The sequence below is a fragment of the Mytilus trossulus genome, chromosome 1, assembly GCF_036588685.1.
Source record: "Mytilus trossulus isolate FHL-02 chromosome 1, PNRI_Mtr1.1.1.hap1, whole genome shotgun sequence".
Classification (NCBI taxonomy): Eukaryota; Metazoa; Mollusca; class Bivalvia; order Mytilida; family Mytilidae; genus Mytilus; species Mytilus trossulus.
The window spans coordinates 28,636,742-28,663,155 of NC_086373.1; the positions used below are offsets into that span (position 1 = coordinate 28,636,742).

At 31.8% G+C, this 26,414-nt stretch overlaps 1 protein-coding gene across 1 annotated transcript in view; it reads right to left on the reverse strand.

Annotated features, from left to right (window-relative positions):
* Positions 1 to 26,414, reverse strand: part of LOC134707362 (receptor-type tyrosine-protein phosphatase epsilon-like) — a 72,764-nt gene that overhangs the window by 35,702 nt on the left and 10,648 nt on the right. Inside the window, exons 3-14 of the mRNA XM_063567068.1 lie at positions 24,192 to 24,395; positions 20,217 to 20,429; positions 18,366 to 18,566; positions 11,850 to 11,987; positions 10,609 to 10,749; positions 8,327 to 8,441; positions 7,727 to 7,806; positions 7,028 to 7,311; positions 3,728 to 3,815; positions 2,261 to 2,328; positions 1,819 to 1,855; positions 1,326 to 1,423 (exon numbers count right to left, since the gene is read on the reverse strand). Of these exons, the coding sequence (XP_063423138.1) occupies positions 1,326 to 1,423; positions 1,819 to 1,855; positions 2,261 to 2,328; positions 3,728 to 3,815; positions 7,028 to 7,311; positions 7,727 to 7,806; positions 8,327 to 8,441; positions 10,609 to 10,749; positions 11,850 to 11,987; positions 18,366 to 18,566; positions 20,217 to 20,429; positions 24,192 to 24,395 (1,667 nt within the window). The remainder of the gene's footprint in view (positions 1 to 1,325; positions 1,424 to 1,818; positions 1,856 to 2,260; positions 2,329 to 3,727; positions 3,816 to 7,027; positions 7,312 to 7,726; positions 7,807 to 8,326; positions 8,442 to 10,608; positions 10,750 to 11,849; positions 11,988 to 18,365; positions 18,567 to 20,216; positions 20,430 to 24,191; positions 24,396 to 26,414) is intronic.

Here is a 26,414-nt window from a genome sequence, read left to right on the forward strand (position 1 = left end):
TGTTGCATACAGACATGAATACGTACATGAACCAAAGATCTGAGACATATGTTTTATTAATCACACACCTATTTACTATTGCCTAACTCCATTTTAAAGATAATTGTTATACAATATCTAAACAAAACATACCCAATCAAAGAAGATCCTGCATTATTCGATCGGTCATCTTTAGTTATATATTAAAAGCTTTATCATGTATCATTTTAATTGAGCAAGTTTGGTTTTCTTAGATTGAGTAATGTATATTTAGGAAACATTAATTTATCACTGTGTTTGTTTCCATTATCAAAAAAGACGATCCATACAAAAATAACAAACACACACTACCACTAGTAAAACATCAGTCATGTTCTGATTCATCATGTAAACAGTACTATTCATATCGAGAACATGTTAATGAAACAAAACAAAAATAGCCCTGCCTTGTACCAGACCGACGAGCTGAGCAGGATTTAAACGAGCTAGTTCACTAGGTAAAAGTCCGCAGAAAAACATTTCATCCTACCCTGACTAAAGATTCCGACTCCGAGCTGACCAGTATTTCCTTCTACGCATTAATGCCGCAAGATTAGCGGCAAAGCAACACAGCATATTTTGAAGTATTGGTTAGACTAATCCGGGGTTCGAACTCACAAAATCCCGCACTCGGGGCGAACACACTACATCGAGACTACTAAAATGGTCAGTCAAATTAGGATATGTTCAATCTAAGACTTTTAAGTTAAGTTGATATTTATCAGTATACACGTCAATAAATACTGAATTAAAAAAAATGCTCATAGCCTGCACAAAAATGGAGGGAATCGACGTCTATGAATGCGTGTATTTCCAACGCAAGCACTAAAACATACACGCCTCACATAATTGCATGTCAACAATATATACATATCACATAGGTGAATGGAGGGTTAATAATATACAACATTATCCCTTGATATTGCACATCTATGTTTACTAAGGAAACCTTTTACATTGTGTTGCTTGATTAATGAATAATTACGTTGATATATATAGTATGCACACTTTTGTGAAAAAGTCCCTTGTGATGTCATTATGAAATAACACAACCATCATGTCGTAATTCGACTAGGAAGACAGAAATCAAGATAACAAACAAAAACTGAGGGTTTCACATCCACTCCAAAACGACAGCAATCGAATGCATTGGCATGGGAAACATCTGCTACTTTGCATGTATATTTTTTTTGTAAATTATCCGAGAACCTCAATACACACTGACGACTGTTTGCTCAATACATTTTATAGATTGGCTTTATATATAATTTGACTGAAATTATATGTATGAAAATAGATGTACATACCCTTCTCCCCTCTACTAGTTTCGTTACCATCACTATTTTGCAAACATTTTCCTGCCAGACCATTTGCCAGAAATCTCTAAGAGTGTTCTTTTTTGGACCTACTTACAAAACGAAAAGCTTGAAAGAACTTATACAGTAAAAGAAATGGCATTATATATCATTTGTTCGGTTTGAACTGTTACCTGAATAATTCCTCTGGCCCCCTATCCGATATATAGAAATTAGCAATAATCGAAGATTTCGTTTAAACTATATTCATACCGTATGCTTTTAAACAAAGGAAATATTTTCTTACCCAACGAAACTTTATGATGCCCTTTCAGCTGTAAAAGTAACTATTTTTAATTTTAGAAAAGAAATGTCCAGTTAAGCATTGCTTAACTTCTTAAGTACAATGCTTGAGACAGACATTGAAAACATAAAACAGACTGAAATTAAATGCAAGTCTATGTCTTTAACTATAAAACTATTAATATAAACATGATAAACGAACCTTGTGTTGCTATGTATGCCTTTTCTTTGTTATAGCTCTGAAATCAAATAGGCTGGATATAATTAGAAGCAGAATGGCAATGCAAACATTTTCTTATTAACAACACTTTGAAATACTTTAATATAGTACATCCCGCTTTCAAATATGGTTGTAAATTCAACAAATATTAGCTAACCCATGCATAACTTGCATAAACGGTTAGAATAACAAATTGAGGCAAGCGCATGAACCCAGAAAGGCAGGCAACCGGTTGCGTCAATTTAATAAGGAGTCTCCTCCTGTACTACCAGCCATGCAGATCTGCCCGAATGTGTAAACCCAATGCATTCATGGCATGAATAGATGTTATGCACTTTGAAGTATGTATTACACCTTTATTTATTTTGATTTACTTGAAAATAAAAACGTTATAAAAGAGTTATATAAAGGGAAGTTATCTTACATCAATGTAACTAGCGTTTATGTAATCATGTTTGTTATCTCTAGTCAGCACAACCCTTGAGTGGTCATCTACAAGAAAATAGTCACGGTTTTTAGATTATTTATGTATATGTTAACGTCTTTAACAAACTGTACATGTAACAATTAGTTTGATATAAACATGACATAATCAAACACTTATATGATAAATTGTACATTTAGAACAGTTTATTTATATATTTAGAACATTTAAGGATAGCTTTATTTAATAGTTTATTTGTTTTTTTCATGTATTCATTTATTCGTGTATACATTAACTTATTCATCATGTTCGGTTAGGAAAACTTAAATATATAAAACATAATTACATAATTACATAACAAATATAATAGTGACGAGAAATCAGTAGTTGCAAACATACTTGTCTTCTTAACTGTACATTGATTTTTTAAATAGTTTAGAATAGCTATATTTTTTTTATTTATTTATTTATTTATTTATTAATCCAGTTATTTATTTATTCATTCATTTATGAAAATATAAAAATATAAGACTAAATTATACAAAAAAAAAAACAGTTAAGACAAAAATATGAAAAAAAACATTTGTGTCTATCAAATTTAAGGACAGGAACAGGACGTTGATTAAATTCTCATTCGAAAGAATGTGAGCTAGTCAAAAGATGGAAATGAAAATGGTAACAACGACGACACCTTCTCACAATTTGACACAACATTTATCTTTAAAATAAACTCTCTACTGTCATATGTACAAGAAAGGTATGCAGTGCCGCAGGTTTAAATGACAAATTAATCCAAAAAAAAAATGCGACAGGAAAAAAACATATGTTATTACTTCTGAACCACCTATTAGGCTATAACAAAGAGAGAAATGTTTGTATTGGCTTTATTTGTAAATAAACAGATATGGTGTGATAACCAAAACGTTTTACTGTTGTAAGATGCTCCGAAACTCGACAAAATAGTAATCTGGTCCATCCTTTGATAAGAATTTAGATTTTTAGTTATTTAGATTTTGTGTTATATAGATTTTTAGTTATAATTCCGAAGATTATGTTTGGCTATATAAATTTGAATTACATTAACGTAACTAATTATATTACACCAGATGTGCATTTCGTCAATAACTATCCTTCAGCGATGCTCGAGACCAAACTAATCGAAAAATCAAAACCATACAAAAACGTTATGGAAGTGATAAAACCGTAAGGTTATAACACCTATGGAAGTCAACATCCTAAATTATCTTATTAGCTATCGTAATTTGTCCAGTAAACGAATTCAGAAAGATAATTATTTTACTGTTTGTGTAATACAATTTTGACTATCTCTGAATAAACAGATTATATTTCAATCCAGAAACAACACAACACTATCTTATCTAACATTGCAAAAGTGTATTGGTTCTCGAACCTAACTATTGTTCGATACAGATTATAGGTAAAAAAAAATGCTGAGATAATACGTACATGGCCATGTTGTAAGAAAGCGATTTTTAACTTTGTTTTCCTCTTTTGAACCTTCGACATGTGCATAAACAAGTCCTTTAGGTAAGAGCTGAAAAATGTTTTCACATCAATATATCCACGTTGACAATTTAAGTCAAATATATATTAATAATATTTAGTAACAAAAACAAAGCCTACTGACTTAATTAATACTATAAATACTTTCAGATAAAAAGATGGAGACGTAAGGTAATTGTCAACAAGATAGCAGCTGAACAACACGAAGGATCAAAATACATCTCAGCTGGTATCTTGGACTATCAACATGCAATCTCCTAAATTCTAATTATCACAGTGATTTGTCTTAACAAGCTCTAAATTTAGAATACAAGTCACATAACCTACTGTTCAGAATAACCATTTGTTTTGTAATTTATAAATGAACATGCAGTATTGACATGCACACGGCAGTGGTGTTACTGTGTGCGACGACTCATTTAGTTTGAGTTTTAGCTGTTTACCCTTAAGTCATTGAACATTTAGTCTATGCAGTAGTTGCAATATGACACCAATGCCAATTGCTATTAAATATGTACATGTACGTTGCGCTTATTTATTGTTATAAAGCGACGAGCAGGTAAGATAAGAAATTGTCAACTTATTTTTACTATTTGTTCGAATGAATTATGTAGCGCTGTTCCGCCCCGTCTCTGGTTATGAGGAAACTGAACATTACCACTAGTAAATAAGTTAAGTCTTAAACGGTTATTTTAATCTTCACTACTGCTGAAAAGTTTGAATAATAAATTAAAACATAATGTTCAGTCTTTCGCACTATGTTAATATTTCACTGTACTCTTCAGATGATTACCTGCAGTCAATTCAGTTCTTTTCATTTTCCTTTTAAAATAATCAGCATGATGTTGATTTATACAGAACTATAACAAATAGTGAAATCTCCGAACATGGATCACGCTGATTTTATTCAGCTGCAAGCAAAGTGACTGAAATTGGGTACTTAATGTACGGCAATGAATGAATCTTAACTTTGACTGACATACGAGTAATTCTTAGAAACGTGTCCTTCCCCAAAAAACGTGTCCGATTTCCCCAAACGTGTCCATATAACGTCACTGGACTGCGAAACATGTATGAATGTAAAAGAGCGCTACAGCGTGTCATTTGTATCAACGCCCAAACGTGTCCATATCAAGCTTTTTTTTCTTTTACTGGAACTATCATTCGTGTTCATTATATATATATATTCGTAGGTATATTAGTAATTGTTTTTTCCTTAACGTATACTCATTTTACTATAATTGCATTGAAAACATAAAAATAAATATTTTTTGGCAGTTTAACCCTGGTAAAAGTGTGAGCGTCCGTTCGGCTATGTCGGATGTAAATGTTAGCAGCCATGCTCAGCTAAATTATAGGTATTAAATCAGATACCCCGTTTAGATGAATGCCTTATTCTCTGCGCTTGAAAACCTTTGAAGTTTTTCACTCTTTCATTGTGCCCGCATCAGTCGAATTTTGGAATTCATTTTTTTTTATTTCTGCAACTTTTATTTAAAACAGCCTCTTTTACATAACGGAGATGGAAGTCGTTTCTTACTGAGGTCATTAAGATATTAGTCTTTACTCACTCTTGTAAATTTTTCAAATAGATGAACATTTCATTTAGCGTAATCCCGAAAAACAATAAACATTATGCCCAAGCCAAAAATCCCGGTATCATAATAGACCTGAAATATTTGGCACTGGACGTTATGTCTCTTGTTAGTGTGTATTAAGTGATGCTCGAAACATAACATTACAAAAATGCTAACCAGTTTATGATTTGAAGAGCTTTTAAAATACCAGAACTGTTGAAAAATGGGGAAGTAAATTCAGTTGAAAGTCCGCCGTGCAATATTCGGATTAATTCAACTGTATTGAAATTATTGGTATGTTCGCTCCTAATGCGAATGATAAATTTGCCACTGGAAAATCAAAATTTTAGCGAAAAGTTAAATCTTATGTTACAGATTGAATTTGCAATTGTGATAATCGTTAACAACCGGCATTGAACAAACTAGTGATAATAAATGACCATTTCATTAACTATTTCCCTATAATAGAACTGCCGTAAACGTTATTGATATCATTAAGGATGTTCGTATATTAGCGCTAAAAGACGTGTGATGTTTTGGCCTTTAAAAGTGGACAAGTTTCGGCGAATAACAATTATCGGACACGTTTGGGCAAAATTGAGTATTACGGACATGTCAACTTTTGATCTTCAGTGCTGTACAACTTTGTACTTTTTTTCGCTTTCGATCTTTTATATCTGGGCGTCACTGGTGAGTCTTGCGTGGACGAGGCGCGTTTTTGGCGTATTAAATTTTAAACCTGATGCTTTTTGTTTTCCTTTTTATTTGTATTGTAGTCCTGTACTATTATGTTGTCATTTCTATGTTATATTTAATATTGCCATTAAAGTGCGAGGTTTGGCATGCCACAAAACCAGATTCAACCCACCATTTTTTTTTCTTTTAAAAATGTCCTGTACCAAGTTAGGAATATGGCCATTGTTATATTATAGTTCGTTTCTGTGTGTGTTATAGTTTAACGTTGCGTCGCTTGTTTTCTCTTATTTTTTTTAGTGTAAATTGACATTGCGATAAGACGTGTCACGGTACTTGTCTATCCCAAATTCATTGTAGTGTTGTGTCGTTGTTCTCCTCTTATATTTATGCCTTTCCGTCTTTCCGTCAGTTTTAGTTTGTTACCCCGATTTTGTTTTTTGTCCATGGATTTATGAGTTTGAACAGCGGTATACTACTGTTGCCTTTATTTAGAGGGAAGAGACACGTTTGGTGGGATTGACATTTATCGCCATTTGATCCAAAGTTATAATTGACTTTCTGATATTGTTCTACATCTCCCCTGTTTTATGCGTGTACTATGTACGCATTCTTGTTTATAAAAAAAATGTATTTATATTGTGTCATAGACTAAATTTATTCGTTGAGTGTATCCAGAGCTTGTCATAGTTTATAGTTTAATAGTTGTATGTATCGTTAATAATATAGGTAACTGTGGGTTCTGTTTTTTTATGTTCTTGTTTCCTTGGAGTGGCATTGTCAAACGTATCTCCTGTCCTTGTTTCTATTATGTTCAACTATGGGCAGATTTTTTAATATTCTAAATAGCATATCAAGAATTTACCTGTAGTCCCAATATTCTATCTTAAAATTATAATTTCTAAACATTCTTATTCAATAAAACATGCGAATCTCGTAATGGTTATTAAACACAAAACTATTGTTTCGATACCTCGTATTCCTTTTTGAAACCATCTTCCTTTCTTTTCTCGTTGATAACCATTTTCAGATCTCCTATATGTATTTTATATTGAGTAATTGCTTGTTCAGAAGGTATATTATTATAGATGTTTCCTCCGTCTTCTTCGTCATGCTCTTCTGGATATTCGTCCATTACTTCAATAACGCTTGTTTTACCCTTTTGTTTACCAGTCAAAGGAGGTTTATCCTTCGCCAAATCTTGTACACTATCTACATTTAGAAATACATCCTCCGTCTTCAGTGTAAAGTTATGATCTTAAAGTAAACATAAATTAAACATCACTGTTTATATTGATATAATATTTTATGTAGAATGTACTTGAATATTTAATATGCTCTATGATTGTTTACTTTTCCAAATTGTGACTTGGATAGAGAGTTGTCGCATTGGTATTTATACCACATTATCTTATATCTATTTGTTAAGAAAGATAATTAAAATAACCCTCCTTTTTGAACAAAACATTAAGAACAATAAAACATGTAAACTTAGACAGAAAAAACAAATTCGCATTGTTTATATTTTTACAAAGCATTCTTCTTCATGAAACACACAAAAAGAACGAGGGAAAATGATTCAATACTTGATCAATCTCAAAATGGAAAATACAATTTGGAGCGCTATTATTTTGCTATTTTTGTGTATAATTCAACACGTTCATTTACTCACTACAATACATGTTTTCGTCGCTTCTGTTTATTTTGTCTTGGTTTCTTATATACTTTTCCCTACTTGGTTTAGATCTACGCCTAAAAATGAAATAATGAAACATCAGTCTGCATTTTGGTATGATGGAAATTGATGTAATGCATAAATCAATTCAATGTCCCGCTAGATAGACATACGTTTTGTTCCATACACTGATAATAATTATTCAACTGAAAGTTTGAGATGATATTAATTTCAATCCACAAATCTTTGCCACTTTATATTTAATCAAAGGTAAGATTCATAATCAGGTATCTTCATTTATATTTTATTAGCGAACAATTCTATTTTCTTTGCGGTAAGAAGAACCAAATACTCAAACGAAGGTTGATTTCTTCAACCTAATTACAATGTAGGTTTTCTTTGTGTAAAAAAACAATTCTTTATGATTTCACAGCATATACTTGATACTTTTTCGTGTTGAAAAATCTAATGGCTTTAATAAATTAGGTTAAAGATAAAATAAGCGATATGAAGTTTTCTTTTCCGTCCAGATAATTCGACAGAGATGCCTAAACGTAAAACCCACAAATATCTTATAATTGACAATTTGCAACTTACCTGTATATAATTATAAGTATTGCAAATACAACAATGATAACAACTACAGCAGTCCCTATTCCTCCTACTATTGATGCACTGGAATTGTTGTCTCTGGTGTTCAACTCTCCATTAACTAAAAAAGACATGTTGACTGTTTTAAAATTCACTCATCACTACATCTTACATGAATAAATCATAACCATTGAGACTAAATAACAACCATAAGTCAAAGAAGTTGATATACGGGAATATAGGGAATGTAGGACGGTATATGTCTCCGTTGAACCTTCAGTAAAAGTTATCCCATGAGGACGCCGTGTGTCAGTGTAAGATCATCCCGATGGCCGGATGCCAGAGGGTGAAATTACACCAACACACCAAGGCTGTTGTATAGAGAAAAAACATTTACAATTCATAAAATCAAATTTAGAACGCCACACAACCATTATAATATACTTTATATATAACGATATAATGTATACCCTTAATGACCCCCGACCACGATGTTTAAATATGAAACCATGTCATCGCGCCCAACTGGCAAATCGGCCCACACTAAATCGCCACTTTCTAAAACATCTCCCTACTTTTGTTTACCAACTCGCCCCAATTATGAAAAAGGCTAAAATCCCATTGAACAATCAGTCTGACTGCTCGCCATATTATTGAAAAGGGTTAAAAAATCCCTCTGAATAAACTTCTGCCAGCTCCCAAATTATGAAAAATATCTTGCATCCTTTAAATATGTTAAATTAATGATTTTTGGTATCCAGTCGTCCTGGTGTAGGGGTCTGTGTAGTGGGTTGATATGGTAAAGGTCTTAAGTTCGAATCCAAAGACAATGGATTTTTTCTACATAAATTTTAAAAGTGTGACTTTACTAAATAATTAATTTTAAGATTTATTGTGGATTAGGCAGTCCCGCCAATATGTAACAAAACAATGGAAAGCATGCAAAACCCAAGAAACCCAAGCTGGGGTTATCAGATCACCCCTGGTAGAACAAAGGAGCTGGGATGTACCCATTGAGATAACTCATACCGTACATTATAAAAATGATTATATGTTAATTAGAAATGCAATTAATTATATTATTTCTAACATGACGACCTGATATGGTTTTAACGTGCTAAAACATTCTTTCGATTCTAAATCGACAAATGTTTGCTTCATAAAACTACTTAGAAGATTTCGGTTTGACCCAATTTACCACCCTCGAAGAAGACATTGTTTTGAAACAACGTTTCCAGCAGGTCAAGATGTAGTTGCGGATAAAAAATATATAGACAGAAGCACAAACGAATTGATAAACGGACGAACTTATTGTGTTTGACGACACCTAATATCTTCGATTCAAACAAGTATGTCACATTGTTAAAATGAAGACATTCTGGCAAATAGATTTGTAGACATTTGTGACGGAAAACGTTTTCATATTTATAAATTCAAATTATTAGCAAACAGGAGGCATTGTTATTATGACTTCTTAACTCTGTTTAGAATTATCAGGCAAATTCTGTCAAAGATATGCTTTGTACAATTTAAGAACATTTATTATGTTTTAGAAATCAAACTTCGGTTGAGTATTTTGTTCCTCTTATCGTAAAGTTAATTGAATTGTTCGCAAATAAAATACAAATAAATATTCTTTTCTAACATCAGTATACTACTGTTGCCTTTATCTACTGTAGAGCTGTTTTCGTGTGATGAAGAAAATGTCAACTGTTTTACTGAACCAGAACACCTTTTTGTTTAGGGGCAAGCTCAGCCCGCAACATGGTGCGGGATCATCTCGTTGTGTTAAGGACCTATTGGTGTTCTTTGCATTTGGTCTGCTCTTTGCTCGTGTTGTTGTCTCTATGAAACATTCCCTATTTTTAATTCTTAATGTAACAATACTAAATCATGAATTATCAAAACAAAGTGCAGGATAATGTTTTAAAAAAAATCTAAATAAAATATTAAAAAAAGTCAAGAGAAATAACCTTTTTTCGTTATCGCCAAATTGTTTCAAAATCCATACATTAATAAAATCACAAGATAAATCAATATTAGCATGGAGTAGAAAAAGTAAAAATAAAATTGTTTGCTGTGAGACACAGCGGAAAAGCCTCACATTTAACCCCGTGTTTCGGTCATCTATAAGTATTGTTTTTAAATACTTTACTAATATTGTATATGTATCTCGGTTTTATATGCTTCTATAAAAGAATTTAAAGATAAATTGTGTATTCCTAAACCTGGTAAATACAATTGGGAATTGCTTATTGCAAATACTTATCATTTGCCTTGAAGCATACCTAAGATTTCACATCTATCTCCTTCGTATCTGTCAGTACAGCCATATGTGCAATTTCCGTCCAATCGTTCACAAGACATATTAAAGCATGTTGCACATCGTTCTGTGCAATTTAAACCATAAAAACCATCGTCACATTCTTCTAAAATAAATAAGGACAACAAGTACTATAATTATAGATATATCGATGTTATTGTGTGTCAAGATAAAATGTGTTTGAATTGAATTTTGTTGTTACCTTACAACAATGTACAATGCTAGATCTGTAAATTTAAGGCTTCAAAATTTAGTTTACCTTTCGGCAATTACAACCATACTTATTTGATTTTCTGCTCGTGTTTTTCCTAAATCAACTCGTTCTAAAATACATTGTATTGTGTGTAAAACTAGATAATATCATTGTAGAAATAATGTCCTTGAAAGAACAAATACTAACATCGGTATTTCAAGGAAAAATTAATTGAAGACTACAAACAAACTTGAATTCACATTTAAGAAATACAGAAAACCTTGACTTCAAGTTCTGAAATCTAAAATGGATTAACTTTAGTTTAAACTTTGTGAGGAGTAGAAGGAAAAGCAACAAAAGCAACAAAGAGTATAGGCAAACACAATGATGATAAAGGTCAATAAAAATAAACTTTTTTTCAAAATTGCCAAATTGTTCAATAATCCATACATTAACAGAATCACTGAATAAAACAATATCAGTATAGAGTATTACCAATGTTATTTCAACTGATCGGGCGGAACTTCCGTTTTAATTTGCATAAGGACGGTCTATTTAAAGATGTGTGTGGAAAGGATGAATGCCGTAATAATTATAATTGATTTCTTATAACCTACCTAACGGATATACAAATGAACTGAGTGTATGATATGGAACGAATAACTGAACACTTCATTGATTAGATTATCCCGACACACCTGTCTATAGATGGACTGGTTTTAAATAAGTAACCAGTTTAGCCCTGCCCAGTCAAGTGAAGTGAAATAAATTAAGTACATGTAATATAATAAGTAAAGAAAAAAAATGCTTTCTGTGAGACATAAGGGAAAAAGCATAGCTTTTAGTTTCTCGGCAACTTGTAAAAAATGTTTTATATACTTTACTTATATTGTATATCTTGGTTCTATATGCTTCTGTAAAAGAATTTAAAAATGACTTGTACATTCCTAAACCAAGTGAATACCATTGGTAATTGCTTATTGCAAACACTTGTCATTTGCTTAGAATCATACCTAAGGTTTCGCACCTCACTCCTTCGTATTTGTCAATACAGCCAAATGTGCAATTTCCATCCAATCTTTCACAAGACATATTAAAGCATGTTGCACATTGTTCTGTGCAATTTAAACCATAAAAACCATTGTCACATTCTTAAATAAATTAAAACAATTAGTACTATAAAGAAATATCGATGTTAGTGTGTGCCAACTCGTTCTAAAATACATTGTGCATTATATCAAGTGTAATTGAATTTGTATGCAGTGTGATCTGGATTGCCCAATTTGGATATAGTATACTAATATAGCCTGTATTGACTGAGGAAGAAGTCAGAGATCGATATACTTTTTTAGAATCGATATCTCATACACATTTTAGATTTGTTATAAAATTGATTTCCGACAATTTTTGTATCAAAATCGTCAGTGTAATATTTTTGATCATTTGATTTTGTTGGAATTCGACAGAATCATATTGTCTTATAGACAATAATAACATATTAGTAGTTACATAGTGTGTTAGTGTCCTAATACACGATGGGTATGGTTGTCCTGCGAGAGAACGTTCTGTGCTGGTGAGTTGGTCCTGTCAGGTGCTGGTGGGTCCTGATTCTGTGCTGGTGGGTTTATAGATATAGGAAGATGTGGTGTGAGTGCCAATTGTTTACATTGTATCAGAACGGCAATAAAACGACTGTTTTGTTGCTTAATTTTTCTCTGATGCGTCATAAGTACCATGCAAAGTATATAACAACAATATTATATTGCAAAAGTCGTGCAAGTTCGTTAAACGGAATTGTCCTGACGCTGTGCTGGTGATAAGAAAAACGGTCCTGGTTCTGTGCCTTTATATTTTAGTTAAAAGTGGCATATATTCAAGATCATTGATGCTGTACTGTTATTGACTAATTAACTGTTGTCTGCTTTCTTGAAATTGACATTGCTGTTAATCTGTTTACTGTTATTATGAGAGTTAAAATACCCCTATTTTTTATTTTTTTTTAAATTAACTGTAATCTTATTTATTGGCCTGATAATGGAACCCTTCTTGCCCCTTTTTAAGATAAGAAAATATGTTTACGATTTTCGGGATTACGATCATTTTGCAAGATCACCAAAATACGTTGTAATTTATACAATACTTATATAAAGTAGATGATGTTGTTTGTTTGTTGTCAATGGACAAATTTCCATAAGAAACCAAAGGAAGTATGTGTGTACGGTACGACCTTCAACAATAACCCATAAAATAAAAATGTAAAAGGTTTTGCATAAAAATGGAGAGCCAAAATATAGAACAAAGGACTTTCTGAGCGTTTGAATCATATGTCTTTAGCAGCTTAAAACACATTTGTTTGTAAACAATTTAGTGCTGACTATAAGAATGACAATAGTATTGCGGGTTTGTTTGTTTGGTGTTTTTTTTGGGGGGGATGGGGATAAGTTAGAGCGATATAACAGTGAAAGTTTAAGCTTGGAATAGTTTCCCGTAAGCTTTAAAAGTTGTATTTTAAAAGAAAATGTATCTTATAGCTATTAAGACTCACTTGCTGTATCTGTAAACATTTTCAACATATTTTTTTGTCTGAATGGTTATCAGGTATTTTTTTTCGAAAGTTCGATAGAACACTAAAAAAAATCACTATTTTATGAAAGGGCAGACTAGAATATGTCAATTTCAAAAATTAAAATATTTCGTAGCTTCATACTACCAATTGAGTATAAAACAAGTATATAAGTTTAAAAAAGAAATTCTTAGATTAAACACCTACATTTAACTTTAAAAGGTCATAACAGTTTAAAACAATACAAATCATGACATTAAAAAAAATTTCTTCTTTTCGACTTTTTTTCGAACAAATTGACACATAAAATGAATCATATAGTATTGTGGAATTTTTAACTTGTGTTCAATCCATTGGTTACACCTTTTACTAGGATAACAATTCTGTCAAGTATGAGCTGGGTAAAATATTTCAGAAAAGAAGATGGAAATGTGAAAGTTTCCGTGCGTCAGGTGCAACAACATACGAACAGCTAACATGCCTCGTCAGGGTGGAAGCTAAAAAGTCAACAGAAATTTGATTTAAAACCTTTATTCGTTCCAACAAAGTTATTGAGATTTTGTTGAGGATTAAACCATCTACGACAACAAAACTTTTTTTTTAGAATTTACAGCTCTTCTATAAATATATGCAAAGCAAACCATTGATCAAATTGCTTGCTATGATTGTTTGGATGTTTGTAAACGACAGGTTAGTAGTCTGTTTACTATATACTAGAATTTGTTTGTACAATACACATTAACTTCAATTCCTGTCAGTTTGTATTTGTCCAATCAAATCCCAGTATGTATTGAAACCCTGCCTACCTATTGTTTGAAAACTTCCAAGAAAACATAGCAAGCAAGTCAATCAAAGTTTTTTTTGCATGCTTTTATAGAAGAGCTGTACTATATAATGCAAAGAAGCGTTTAATTCTTTCGCCAACAAATACTATCAATTTCTTTTTGTCCTATGTAAACTTCCGTACCATTTCCTTCCATTCATGATCATTAAATTGAACTGTAAAATATTTCTTGGTACCTTCTTAATTCCTGTATAAGTCTTATGTAAACATAATTATGACAATAGCTGTTGTGAGCACAAGATTCACTGCACACTTTTAAAGTTCTGCTTTATCAAACATTAAACTGTGAACTTAAGTTTTGAGACTTTGTTAATCGACACGATTGGGATTTTTGTATATGAGAACATGGTTTATCTTTTAGTTGAAAGTGCGGACCCTTTGAACTACTAGCTTTCAGTACCTGAGAGCATTCGTTGTTCAATAATGTGTGTCTTTGTGTTATTATTTTATGTGATAAATTGTTGTGCTGGTACACCACTGTAACAATGAAGGAGGAAATGAGGAGGATTGGTTGGGTGGAAATGGGGAGGGGTATGCGGAGGGCTAACAAACATGTCTATGTGGCATGGGCTTTGATCATTGTTGAAGCATCAATGAAAGGGGCATTTAATATCTTAATAAAACTATTCTTATTTTAGATACTATATATTGTTATCTGATATTGGACAAAAAATGTTGCCCTTTTATGTAATTATGTAATACAAGTTACGATCATTTGAAAACACATATTAAACAGCCAAATGGATGCACAAGAGCTAAAATAGGAGTCATAGATCCTATTGACAACAATTTTCTGCCCAATTTTATTGATTTTGTAACATTTGTTTCAAATATGACCAGTTTCTTATCCAAAATCACCAGCACCGTATCAGGACCCACCAGCACAATGACAGGACCCACCAGCACAGTATCAGGACATGCATAAATTGAGAAAATGCTATATTTTAATAAATTGCAATGTTTTTTCACAAAAAAGGTTTTGTCGTGTGGATTGCGGTATAGAAAGCGGACTCTATGAGCATTTTTGTTTTATTTTTTCAGTTCAAGATTTTCTGAAAATGAGCATTTTTGTGTTACGCTTACTGAAACAGTTTAGAGGATCAACTTTTAAATGGTTTACATATGAACCCATAAGAAACAAAATTAAAAAAATCTCAACTGTTTTCTTCCATTTTTTATGAGTGAAAATGTCAAAAATCATCATTTTCGTCTTTGTTTACATTTTTTCATCGATCACCAGCACCCGTTAGGACCGAATCACCAGCACAGAACGTTCTTTCGCAGGACAACCATACCCACCGTGAATACGATATATACGGGGTCAGTAAATGTCATATGAGTTGAGAGCGAAGCTCGAACCCCATATGGAATTTGCTTACCCCGTATATATCGTATTAGCTCACTAGCACACTATGTAACGAATTTATCTTACCGACTATATTTGTTTGTTGATTTAGACTAGAGTTGTCTCATTTGCAATCATACCACATCTTCTTATTGTTATATATAAGTGCTCAAGTTTCCAATCTTAAGAACCTACTTCCATTTGTCTGTCAAAAAAACTAATGGAATTGTCTGCCCCATATATATCGTATAAGGTCACTAGCACACTATGTAATTAATTTATCTTACCGACTACTGTTGATTCATTTTTTTTTTAGTACCAATGTTCGTGGTTTAACGAAAACTTGCATACTTTAGATATTTAATGTCGTGGTTTTGGCAAAGACTCCATTCATTCCTTTGGAAAACTTGTTATTTGTGGAATTTTTAAATTCTTGGTTTACCTGTCCAAACAAAATCCACGAAAATTGGTATCCAACGAATATTAATGAATCCACCGTATCTGCATATGTTCAGACTAGAGTTGTCTATTTGTAATCATATCACATCTTATTTTTAGATTAAAATGTTCAAGTTTCCAATTTTAAGAACCTACTTTCATTGGTCTGAAAATAAACTAATGTCAACAATATCAATTTAATATCAACAACCTTGATATAAAAATATTAAACAGAATTTTCAATACATTTAAATAATGAAAAAGTGCCAAAAAGTCGTAACTCCACTACTAATTATAACCGTCTACTGAAATAAGCCCCGCCCATATGGAATATGCACGGTTTCATGCGGACGCTTTTAAACAATCGTATCCCTAGATATTACATTATATTGTAAGATAATGTAACATATTAGTTGTTATTTCATTTGTATTTTATGTTTTTGTTTGTACGTCTTATGTATTTGAAGATTTTTTATTCATCAATTTTTATTTTTTCAAAGGTTTAAGGTAGCACAATACAAAGATTTTATACCTCAAATTCAACAGTTTTAAAATGCTGTAACTTTCTTCATAATGCTTAAAAATTTATTAAAGGGATATTTATGGATATCTAACAGATAACTCTTTGAAATTAATGCAATGTCAGTATTATACAACAATAATGTAATCAGTTATAATGTTAACTGCGTCTACAAAATTTTATAAGAAATTTCCACGTTCAATTGAAAATAGCGTTTTCACGGTTACTCCTATTTTATCATATGCTGTTCCTAGAGCCATTATCTGTAAAAGAGTGTTTCAGATTTTGGATAGAATGTACAGATCAAATTTTACACATAATCAAACTTTATCTATTTATGTTGTAATTTCGTTAAAATTTCCTGTATAGGTATAGAGATAAAAGAGCTAAATTTATTCAAATGAACGGACCAAGATTTTGGAATTAATTGCATAATAATTGATTACATAATGATTGCATAACACAAATATTGTATTAATTTAAAAAATTAATCTTTGATCTATTTATGTATATCTCTTTTATTACTTTATATGCATTCTTAAGAAAGTTACAGCATTTTGAAGGTTGGAGATCGGAAGTAAAACAATCTTTGTATTGTGCTACCTTAACTGTTTACATGAAATCACAAAGTATATCGGTTTTTAGATATTCTAAATACAACCGTGTAAGATGCTTCATGTTATCTATCTACCTTCGAAAATATAGTTTAACATACATTTATATGTGACTATGCCTGAACGAATCAAGTTAGTTGAACTATACGAATTAATAATATTAGTACATACAATAAAGGAATGTTCGAATAATATAAGCCAATCCGGTTTCCTATAAAGACTATACGTATGTTTGTTCTTGATTTAAAACTAAAAAAAGGAATATTGAATATTCATGGGTAAAGGTATGATAATGTCGATTTACTTTTCATTTTATGATTACTGGATCGTTCCAGAATATGGCACTACTTATAAAATAACCGATTGTGAATTGGTACAACGACAACGAGTAGTTAGTCGATTGTCGATTAGAAAAAAATCTTCAAAAATAGAAAGTAAAACTACAATTGAAAACAGCAACATAAAATATTATTCCTTTCGAGAATTTTTTATATCAACAATTTAGAGTTGCCGAGCTTGTTGAAAATTGTGTTACCGTTTATTTGACCAGAGTGGAAAAATATCGTATTGCACGAGAAACATTCGCATGTAGGTGATGACTTCTGAATGATATCGATATGAGAAAAACACTTTTTCTTCTTTATTTAAAAGAACTTCAAAATTATATGTATATCTATGTGATATCATCAGGCATTGTTGTATTACCAAAAACGTCAACCGATCAGGAAAGGTATAAACCGTATAGGAAATAGGAAATAGAGAAAACTGATGGAGGATCACCACCTTACAGCTGTGATACACTTAAACGTTATATTTTCGAAACAAAGTAGCATATTAAATAAATTAAAGATCATAACCTAAAACCTCTCATTCATTCACTAGGTCTACATTTCATTAATTGACGATAACACAACGTGGTAATGATGGATATCAGAAGCTAATACAGGTAATTGAGTTCACATTAGAGATCTTATACCTTATGTTAATACAAAAGACCTGTTTTTTTTTTACTAGAACGCATCCTACTCTGAAGCAATTATTCAATTAAAGAAATGAAAAGAAAATTACAATTAAAGTTCGAAAAATGTACTGAACAGTCTTGCAGACCTTAACATATACGCAAATTATATGTGTGTTTTACAATACTTAACTACGAGAAACAAAATATTCGATATCTTTAAACCGCATTGTTATTAAATACCTACGCATATCACAATACTGGCCGACTTGTCCAATAACACACCCATCCGTACAAGAACCTGTTTTATTATCACATTTATCATTTAAACAGTTATGTGCATCACATCCCCAAACGCATACACCAGTTTCAGGATAACAGTTTTGATTAATACAATTCAGCGGACATAATTCTGTACAATTTCTTCCCCATGTACCTTTCAAACATCCTAAAAACATAAAATGTGCGAGGTTATTGTTCTTTAATTATAGAATAACTAATCGAAGAATTCAAATAGAGAAAAATATTCAACGAGTGACCGAAAAACACATTAATTTACGTTAATTATCAGTGTTGTTCGGTCACGAGTTGAATACTTTTTTGAACGAGATTATGGTAAAACATGTAAGGAACTATAAGTTTTTTCTACGCATTCACAATTTGTTTTGATCCGCCGTTATCGACGTCTTGACAATACGAATACAACGGACCTTAACCAATACTCTTTGAATCATTGCAACCTGAAATAAGTATAGCAAATTCAGTAGAATTCAATTTGTAAGAAGTCTATAGTTTTGCCTTATAATTATAACAGACAGTCAATACACGTCCTGAAATTCTTATGGTATTTGTTATATATTTTATAATTTACAAAAGACAGACGTAGCATTACTGGTATGATTCCAAATAAACAAAAACTAACCAGAGACCAAAGATCGAGGATGTCAACGACTAGAAGTCTCCATACAACCCCAACAATGAGCTTAACCAATACCGTATGGTTAGATATGGGAGGCCGTTACATGTACATGTCAAAATGTAAAGGTAAGTATTGGAGGCAGCTAACTGCCAAATTTATCATTATACGAAAACCATTTTTTTCCTCATCATACAAGAAGAATTTGGTCCCATGTTCATTATCAAAAAGGTTTAAACCTTCCTTTTTTTAAATGGAAACTAAATGTGATAAGATTGTTAGATAAATTCTGATTTCTTCTTATTGGAAATTCTAAAATGTATTACCATCGTCACCCTGAAGATATAACGGGTAACTCTTGACGTAAATCGTTCAGTAACAAATTCCACACCAACAACTACATGTATCGAGTGCAATCATTTACACTTCTCTCAGAAAAACAAATAACTTAAAATTCTCTGAAAACTTATCCAATCACTCACCTATTGGCAATATCAATTAAGGTTGACTTCAATGTGATTTGAATATTCAAATTAACTACCTCTTTACGACGAGAAAAAAATGGAAAATACGGTAAAGTTTCAAATATATATCTCCATAACCAAACTGCACTGTCGTCTACTCAAAAAATTATCCATAGCTTTATTTCTAACAGAATTTGGACTTTGGTTAGAAGGATGATCTTGGTATACATTGTATAATGTGTCGTGTACAAATATTCAAAATACCTCAAAATGTGTCTAAATTGGAGTTCAGGTACATGAATGACTGATCTGTTTTATTACACACGTGCACATACATTAAAAACCTCATAACAAAAGTCTTTTAAATTTAAACAACTCTACAAGAAATAAACTGCTATAGACATAATGTCATTCAAAGATAGCTTTTCTGATGGCAGTGACTTTACCGTCACCCCCTCGTAGAGATTCTGGTTTTATTTTAACATTACTTTATTTTTTGTACAACTTGTGGAATTACATGACCTTAAATCCAACTAATTAAAGCATATTACTTCATCGAAACACGTTTTTCTGTTAATATTATTTGAAACGTGTCCTTAAAATGTTTCACAAGCATATTAATGTTGGCTATTTCTCCTTCCCACGTATTTAACCACGGATTCAAAAACTTTACTTTTACATAAATAAAGGTGTCTTTTTTTACATTTGAATATTTTACCATAGATTTCTACGTAACACAGTTCTACGAAGCAGTCACCATTATTTCTGTTGTTAACGAAAAACATATTTTTGGCCAGCATATTACAAGAAATGTTTTGAGTAACATCAGGATATCCTTTTCCTTGGTCTGTGTAGCACAAACCAAGATCACTACGTTGGTCTGCAGTACCATTCTCAAGATACAAACGAAACCCATCCATACGCTCAGGAGCTGGAAATAAAAATCAGATGAAAATAATTTAAAAAAATATCAAAGCTGAAATAAAACGGTCTTGAGGTTGTTGTTATTTTTTAAGAAATATTTAATTTTGTTGACACCATGCTATTTTAAAAACAAGTTAAATGATAGAGAATAAACTTCTTTTTTATTGACATGATTTGATAAAATGAGAGATTGTTCTTTTCTTTCTATATTTCTGGTAGATACATTTTTTTTTGTACCTACAGTCAAATTACTCACTAATCTAAGTAACCAAAATATACAAAATTAAGAATACAAATCTGTTAAATCTATTAATAGACATGAATATTTTTGTAATTTTGATGAACTTCATGAACACTTAAAAAAAACATTAGAATGTCCTTTTTCTGAATAATCTACTATCTACAAATATTTAGATTAGATGCCTGCTACTAAACTGTGTTATTGACATCAACACTACGTGAATTCGTTATGTTCGAAACAATTAATCTCAATTCAAATAAAGTTGAGAAGGGAAATGTTCACATTTTCTTAAGGCGAACAGCTACGTAATTTATTGGTTGGGATGATATTATTCAAATTCTCATTTTTTTTAAAGAAAAAAATACTATGGCCGATTATGAAGTCACTTACATTTTTTATACACCGAACAATTCGTTTATTTCTTGCTTCATGCATTTACAGTAACGGTTTAAACTTAACTGGGCGGTGAATTAGTTCATACGCTTATATAGATTATAATAACTGAGTTTAACTTTGTAGTATTTACCCTTATATTTAATCTTTTGGGAGCAGTTATACCTAACCACAGCAGTAGAAAAGAATATCCAATTTTAAATGAATGTAAAATAAAATACACATCTTGCAATCTATTTGAAGAAATAATATGTTTTGAATGCCCATTAGAAAAAGGTTTTTCTTGTCGTAGAACACACCGCATGTGGTCGTGTTTGGGCAAAGGTAGACCTATCGTTGTCTTTCACTTAATCAATTCAGACACCGTCGTTGTGTTTAACGCGTGGATGGGCATGTTTACCGACAGGTAACTGATAATTAATCGAATACTTTGGTGTTTGTGTAATCAATTAATTATCAATCAATCTGATTTTTATATGAAAACCGATCAAGAATCGATTTCTTTATCAAAATTAATCACATTTCTTTTAGATTATTGTCAATGTTATGATGTAAAATTTTATTACTAATAATAAAGAAAGTTAAACATAACATGTTGCTTAAGAATGTAGTTAGATGACATAAAAAACTAGAGGTTCTAAAGAGCCTGTGTCGCTCACCTTGGTCTATGTGAATATTAAACAAAGGACGCAGATGGATTCATGACAAAATTGTGTTTTGGTGATGGTGGTGTGTTTGTACATCTTACTTTACTGAAAAGTCTTGCTGCTTAAAATTATCTGTATTTATAATGAACTTGGCCCAGTTAATTTTCAGGGGAAAATGTTAGTTAAAATTTACAAATTTTATCAAAATTGTTAAAAAATGACTATAAAGGACAATAACTCCTTAGGGGGTCAATTTACCATTTCGGTCATGTTGGCTAATTTTTAGGTCTTACTTTGTTGTACATTATTGCTGTTTACAGTTTATCTCTATCTTTAATAATATTGAAGATAATAACAAAAATAGGCAAAATTTCCTTAAAATTACAAAGTCAGGGACAGCAATCCAACAACCGGTTGTCCGATCCATCTGAAAAATTCAGGGCAAATAGATGTTAACTTGATAAACAATTTTATACCATGTCAGATTTGCTCTAAATGCTGTGGTTTTTGAGTTATAAGCCAAAAACTGAATTTTATCCCTATGTTCTATTTTTAGCCATGGCGGCCATCTAGGTTATTTGGCAGGGTCACCGGACACATTTTTAAAATTAAATACCCTAATGATGAGTGTGGATAAGTTTGGTTTAATTTAGCCCAGTAGTTTTAGAGGAGAAGATCTTTGTAAAAGTTAACGACGACGGACGACGACGGACAACGACGGACGACGACGGACGACGACGGACGACGGACGCAAAGAAAAGCTCACTTGGCCCATTGGTCCAGGTGAGCTAAAGAGTCAGGATATAAAAATGATACTGTAAATCACAACAGCATTAATTCCAAAAAAATCCAAAGGTACTGGAACTTTTCTTTTAAATTTTAAAATGTTCCCTAGTCACTGCACATTAACAGAAATAGGTATTATGCACATATATGCATATCTGTTAGTGCTCTAAAATGATAAATACATGCAGTTATTTCAATACACGCTTAGTAGTTGTGTAACGTCCCATTATAAGAACAACAGGGTGAGGCGGGAAAATCTTAAAAGTTCCAACAGGCGAAATAATTGATGATGAACGATTGAAATAAACTCATAAAACACATTTAAAGCTAACAAGTTGTTTTTGATTGCATTTGTTTTTGTATAGACCAATGGAAGTAAGTTCTTACTGACGGTATTCAAGACTCAATCACTTTGATAGGCCACTAGCCTACATACCACATGCCAAGATAATCGGGAAGAAAACCCTTAAAACATGCATTATCTATAACATAAAGGAAAACCGTTATCAGACACATGTAATAATGTAAAAGTGTGAAATGGACAATTTGAAATGCATAATTAAATGCATTTTCAGCTTTGTAAAAAATATATTATATTTTCATATATGATTTTGTATAGCCTTATGGAAGTACACAGTCATATTTATTTTATAAATTATAGCTGGTCGACACAGATTGTCGACGTGACCGAGACACTGGTCCTTTGGCATAATTTCACCAAAAAACTGGCGTAGAAATGTTATTCTGTTTTTGGCAGTCATTGTTTTGTTAATCACTGAAAACAAGTTTTCAAATAACAATATATATAATAATGATTGAAATACAATGTTTACAATAATTTCATTGTTTTGAGATCACCCCCAACATTTTAAATGTTTTACTCCGACTTGTATTCGGACTCTGGTTGGAGTAATTTACTGTTTATCTCTATTCGCAAGTATCATAGTGTAATTTCATAAGAGTTCATCTTCATATTCTGATTACTTTACATATTGTAAGCGCAAACTATGCTTTTTCTTGAACTTCACTTAAAATTCAGCGTGTTAATTTGTCCATGGTTTATTTCGAGAGCAACATCTAAACGTCCAGGTTTTTTTTTCAAACCGACGGTTCCAGGTTATTCAAGAAACTGTGAATAATAAGGAAGGCATTCATTGCATTTGATTTATAAAAGATTGCAAATGAGACATCTCCCGACATGGAAATCAACAACTACACATACATATAGGTCACTGTACGACATGCAACAAAACAGTAAAATCAATATAAATATGCAGTACGGCTCATTGTCGAAGGCCGCACGGTGATTTATATAGTTGTTTACATCTACGTAATTTGGTCTCTTGTGGAGATTTTAGTTTTTACTGGCCATTATACCACATTTTTCAATAAAGAACAAACAATAAACTAATTTGAGAAAAATAAGCTCTCATTCTGCAGTACTCCAGTACTTAGTTTAGATACATGTAAGTACATGTATGAACATTTGAAATGCCTGTTGAAATAAAGTATGTAAAAATAAATACAACATTAATTTACTTGCTCTTGAAACATGTACGTGTATGATTCAGGATCGGGTCCAGTTCGAACCTTATGTTCCCATTCAAAAGCATTGATCGTAAAAAATTACAGCTGGGTTCCAACCCCGAACCTGTCCTCGAGATATTTATATTAATTGATTGATGACATGATCAAAACTTACTTTCTTTTCGGTAATAAATCACAATGTGTGTCATATGGGCAACTGTTGGAAGTTGTAGGCCCCACCATGCGTATGTTTGTCCAGTATCTGTGGCAGAACAACCATCGTCCCATTCATTATTTGCAGGTCTTATTATTGCAAGTTTTGCAGAGAAGTTTCGATAATCTGTACTTTGTTCCGATTTTCCCTGTGGTACAAGATTTACTGAAAAAAGAATAATTGAAGGTCTTTCCACATTGAAATTTATTTAGTTAATACGAATCTACTTTCTTCTTACTCATAGTTACTCTTTAGCGTCCAATAGATTATTTTATACTGGTCGAAAAAATCGTTTCTGTATGCTTTTCTGAAATAACGGAGATACTGTTACTTTGGCTTAAAAAGGGTCACTTCCGGTCTCAAAGATTCCAAAAACGAATTTCTGATAAATTGAAGGTAACTTTTGGCCTAAACATAAATGAGTAAATGTATGCATATTTATAAAATATAGGGTGTCTCTGGAACATAAAATGGCTCCGTGTTGAAGACAGTACCTTGACCTATAATGGTTTACTTTTATAAATTGTGACTTGGATGGACAGTTGTCTCATTGGCACTCATACTACATCTTTCCGGCTACTCGACGGCACTTTCGATTGAAGTTTGGCTTAATTATTTATAAAGTTAAAACAATTTATAAATTATAATCAATAAACTTATATTAAAACATTTCAGGGGCAATAACTTTTAAAAGATATCATTAAATTGTTTCAGACATAATGGATCATATCATTTTTACAATTATAAATAAAACAATTTACACTAGTTCATAAATAAATGTCTTTTAAAGTTTCAAAGGAGATAATAAAACAAGTAAAAATTAAAATAAGGATTATAGCATTGATCGTATTGTCTAAGTAAGATCCGGGTACCTCAAATAAAGATGTTCTAGGTTTTTATTACTTGCGGTTTATTAAGTTACAAAAATATGTATTACTGCAAATTTAATTGGTAAATTTAAATAACTCGCGGAACATGTTACTGGATCAATTAAAATCAGTCAAACATTTCTGCGGGTGTACCGAACAACCAACATAACGAAGTTTGTCTTTTTCATGATTACGGGGGAGATATAATACTAAGAAAAACAAACTGTTTGAGGGAATAACTCTTATGATATAAAGCTTAATAAGGTGAGTTTCAAAAGGGCAACAACTATTCAATGAAGTATGATAAATTTCTAAACGACATCTTGGCCGCATTATATTACAGGAAAGGGTATTGGTGGGAGAAGACAAAAATAAGTGATAATTAAAACAAAATCAAAAGATCTTCCTTCAGAAGCACAGAAGGACCTAAAAGTAATAATGATCAGAACAAAATCAAATATAGGGTTTTCCAATGAAATTTACTAAAACGACCTAAAGCTGTTATAAAATTAACGGTACCAATTTTCTTGCACCAGATGCGCGTTTCTGTTACCGTACATAAGTTTTTGAGAGACGACATCCTTTGGTTGTTAGATATGTTGTTATATGACCTGATGGTTAAAGAATTATCTTTTCATTGTGACAGTCTTATCTTTCCGTCCTTGATCCTAGACATCCCGCTTTGGTATTGTTGGTTTATAAGATTACTTTGGGTGGTGGATGGATTGATAGACGTATGGTCAATGGCTTCGATGGAAGATATGGTAGCAAAGTCCTCGTGTAACAAATGTAGTAAGATATCGAATGTAACCCGATATTTGACCTATTTATTTATATCATGAACAGATAGTCATAAATGTTGTATAATAATATAATTTTTTGCTTACGTTAGAACTGTCTATCCCCGAGGGTATCATCAGCTCAGTAGTCAGTGCTTCGGTACTGACATGATTTAACAAACTTTACTACATTTTTCCGTTTATAAATTTTGAAATTATTATGAAACTAAGGTTTCAACTCCCTCAGGCAAAGTTGGCTTTAGGTGAATTTGGCTATTAATTTTAGGTATTTTTGACATATAATAGCTCTTCAACGATTTTCGGTACTTAGACATCTTCGGATTTCAAATGTTTGGCTTTGAGCGTTCCTGATGAAGGTAAACCTAGAAAAGCGCTTCGGACGCAATAAATTATTAAACGTGTTGTTTTCCATTTTTTACATCACTGGGTCGATACCTCTGCTGGTGGATTATCAGTCCCCGAGGGTATCATCAGCTCAGTAGTCAGTGCTTCGGTACTGACATGATTTAACAAAC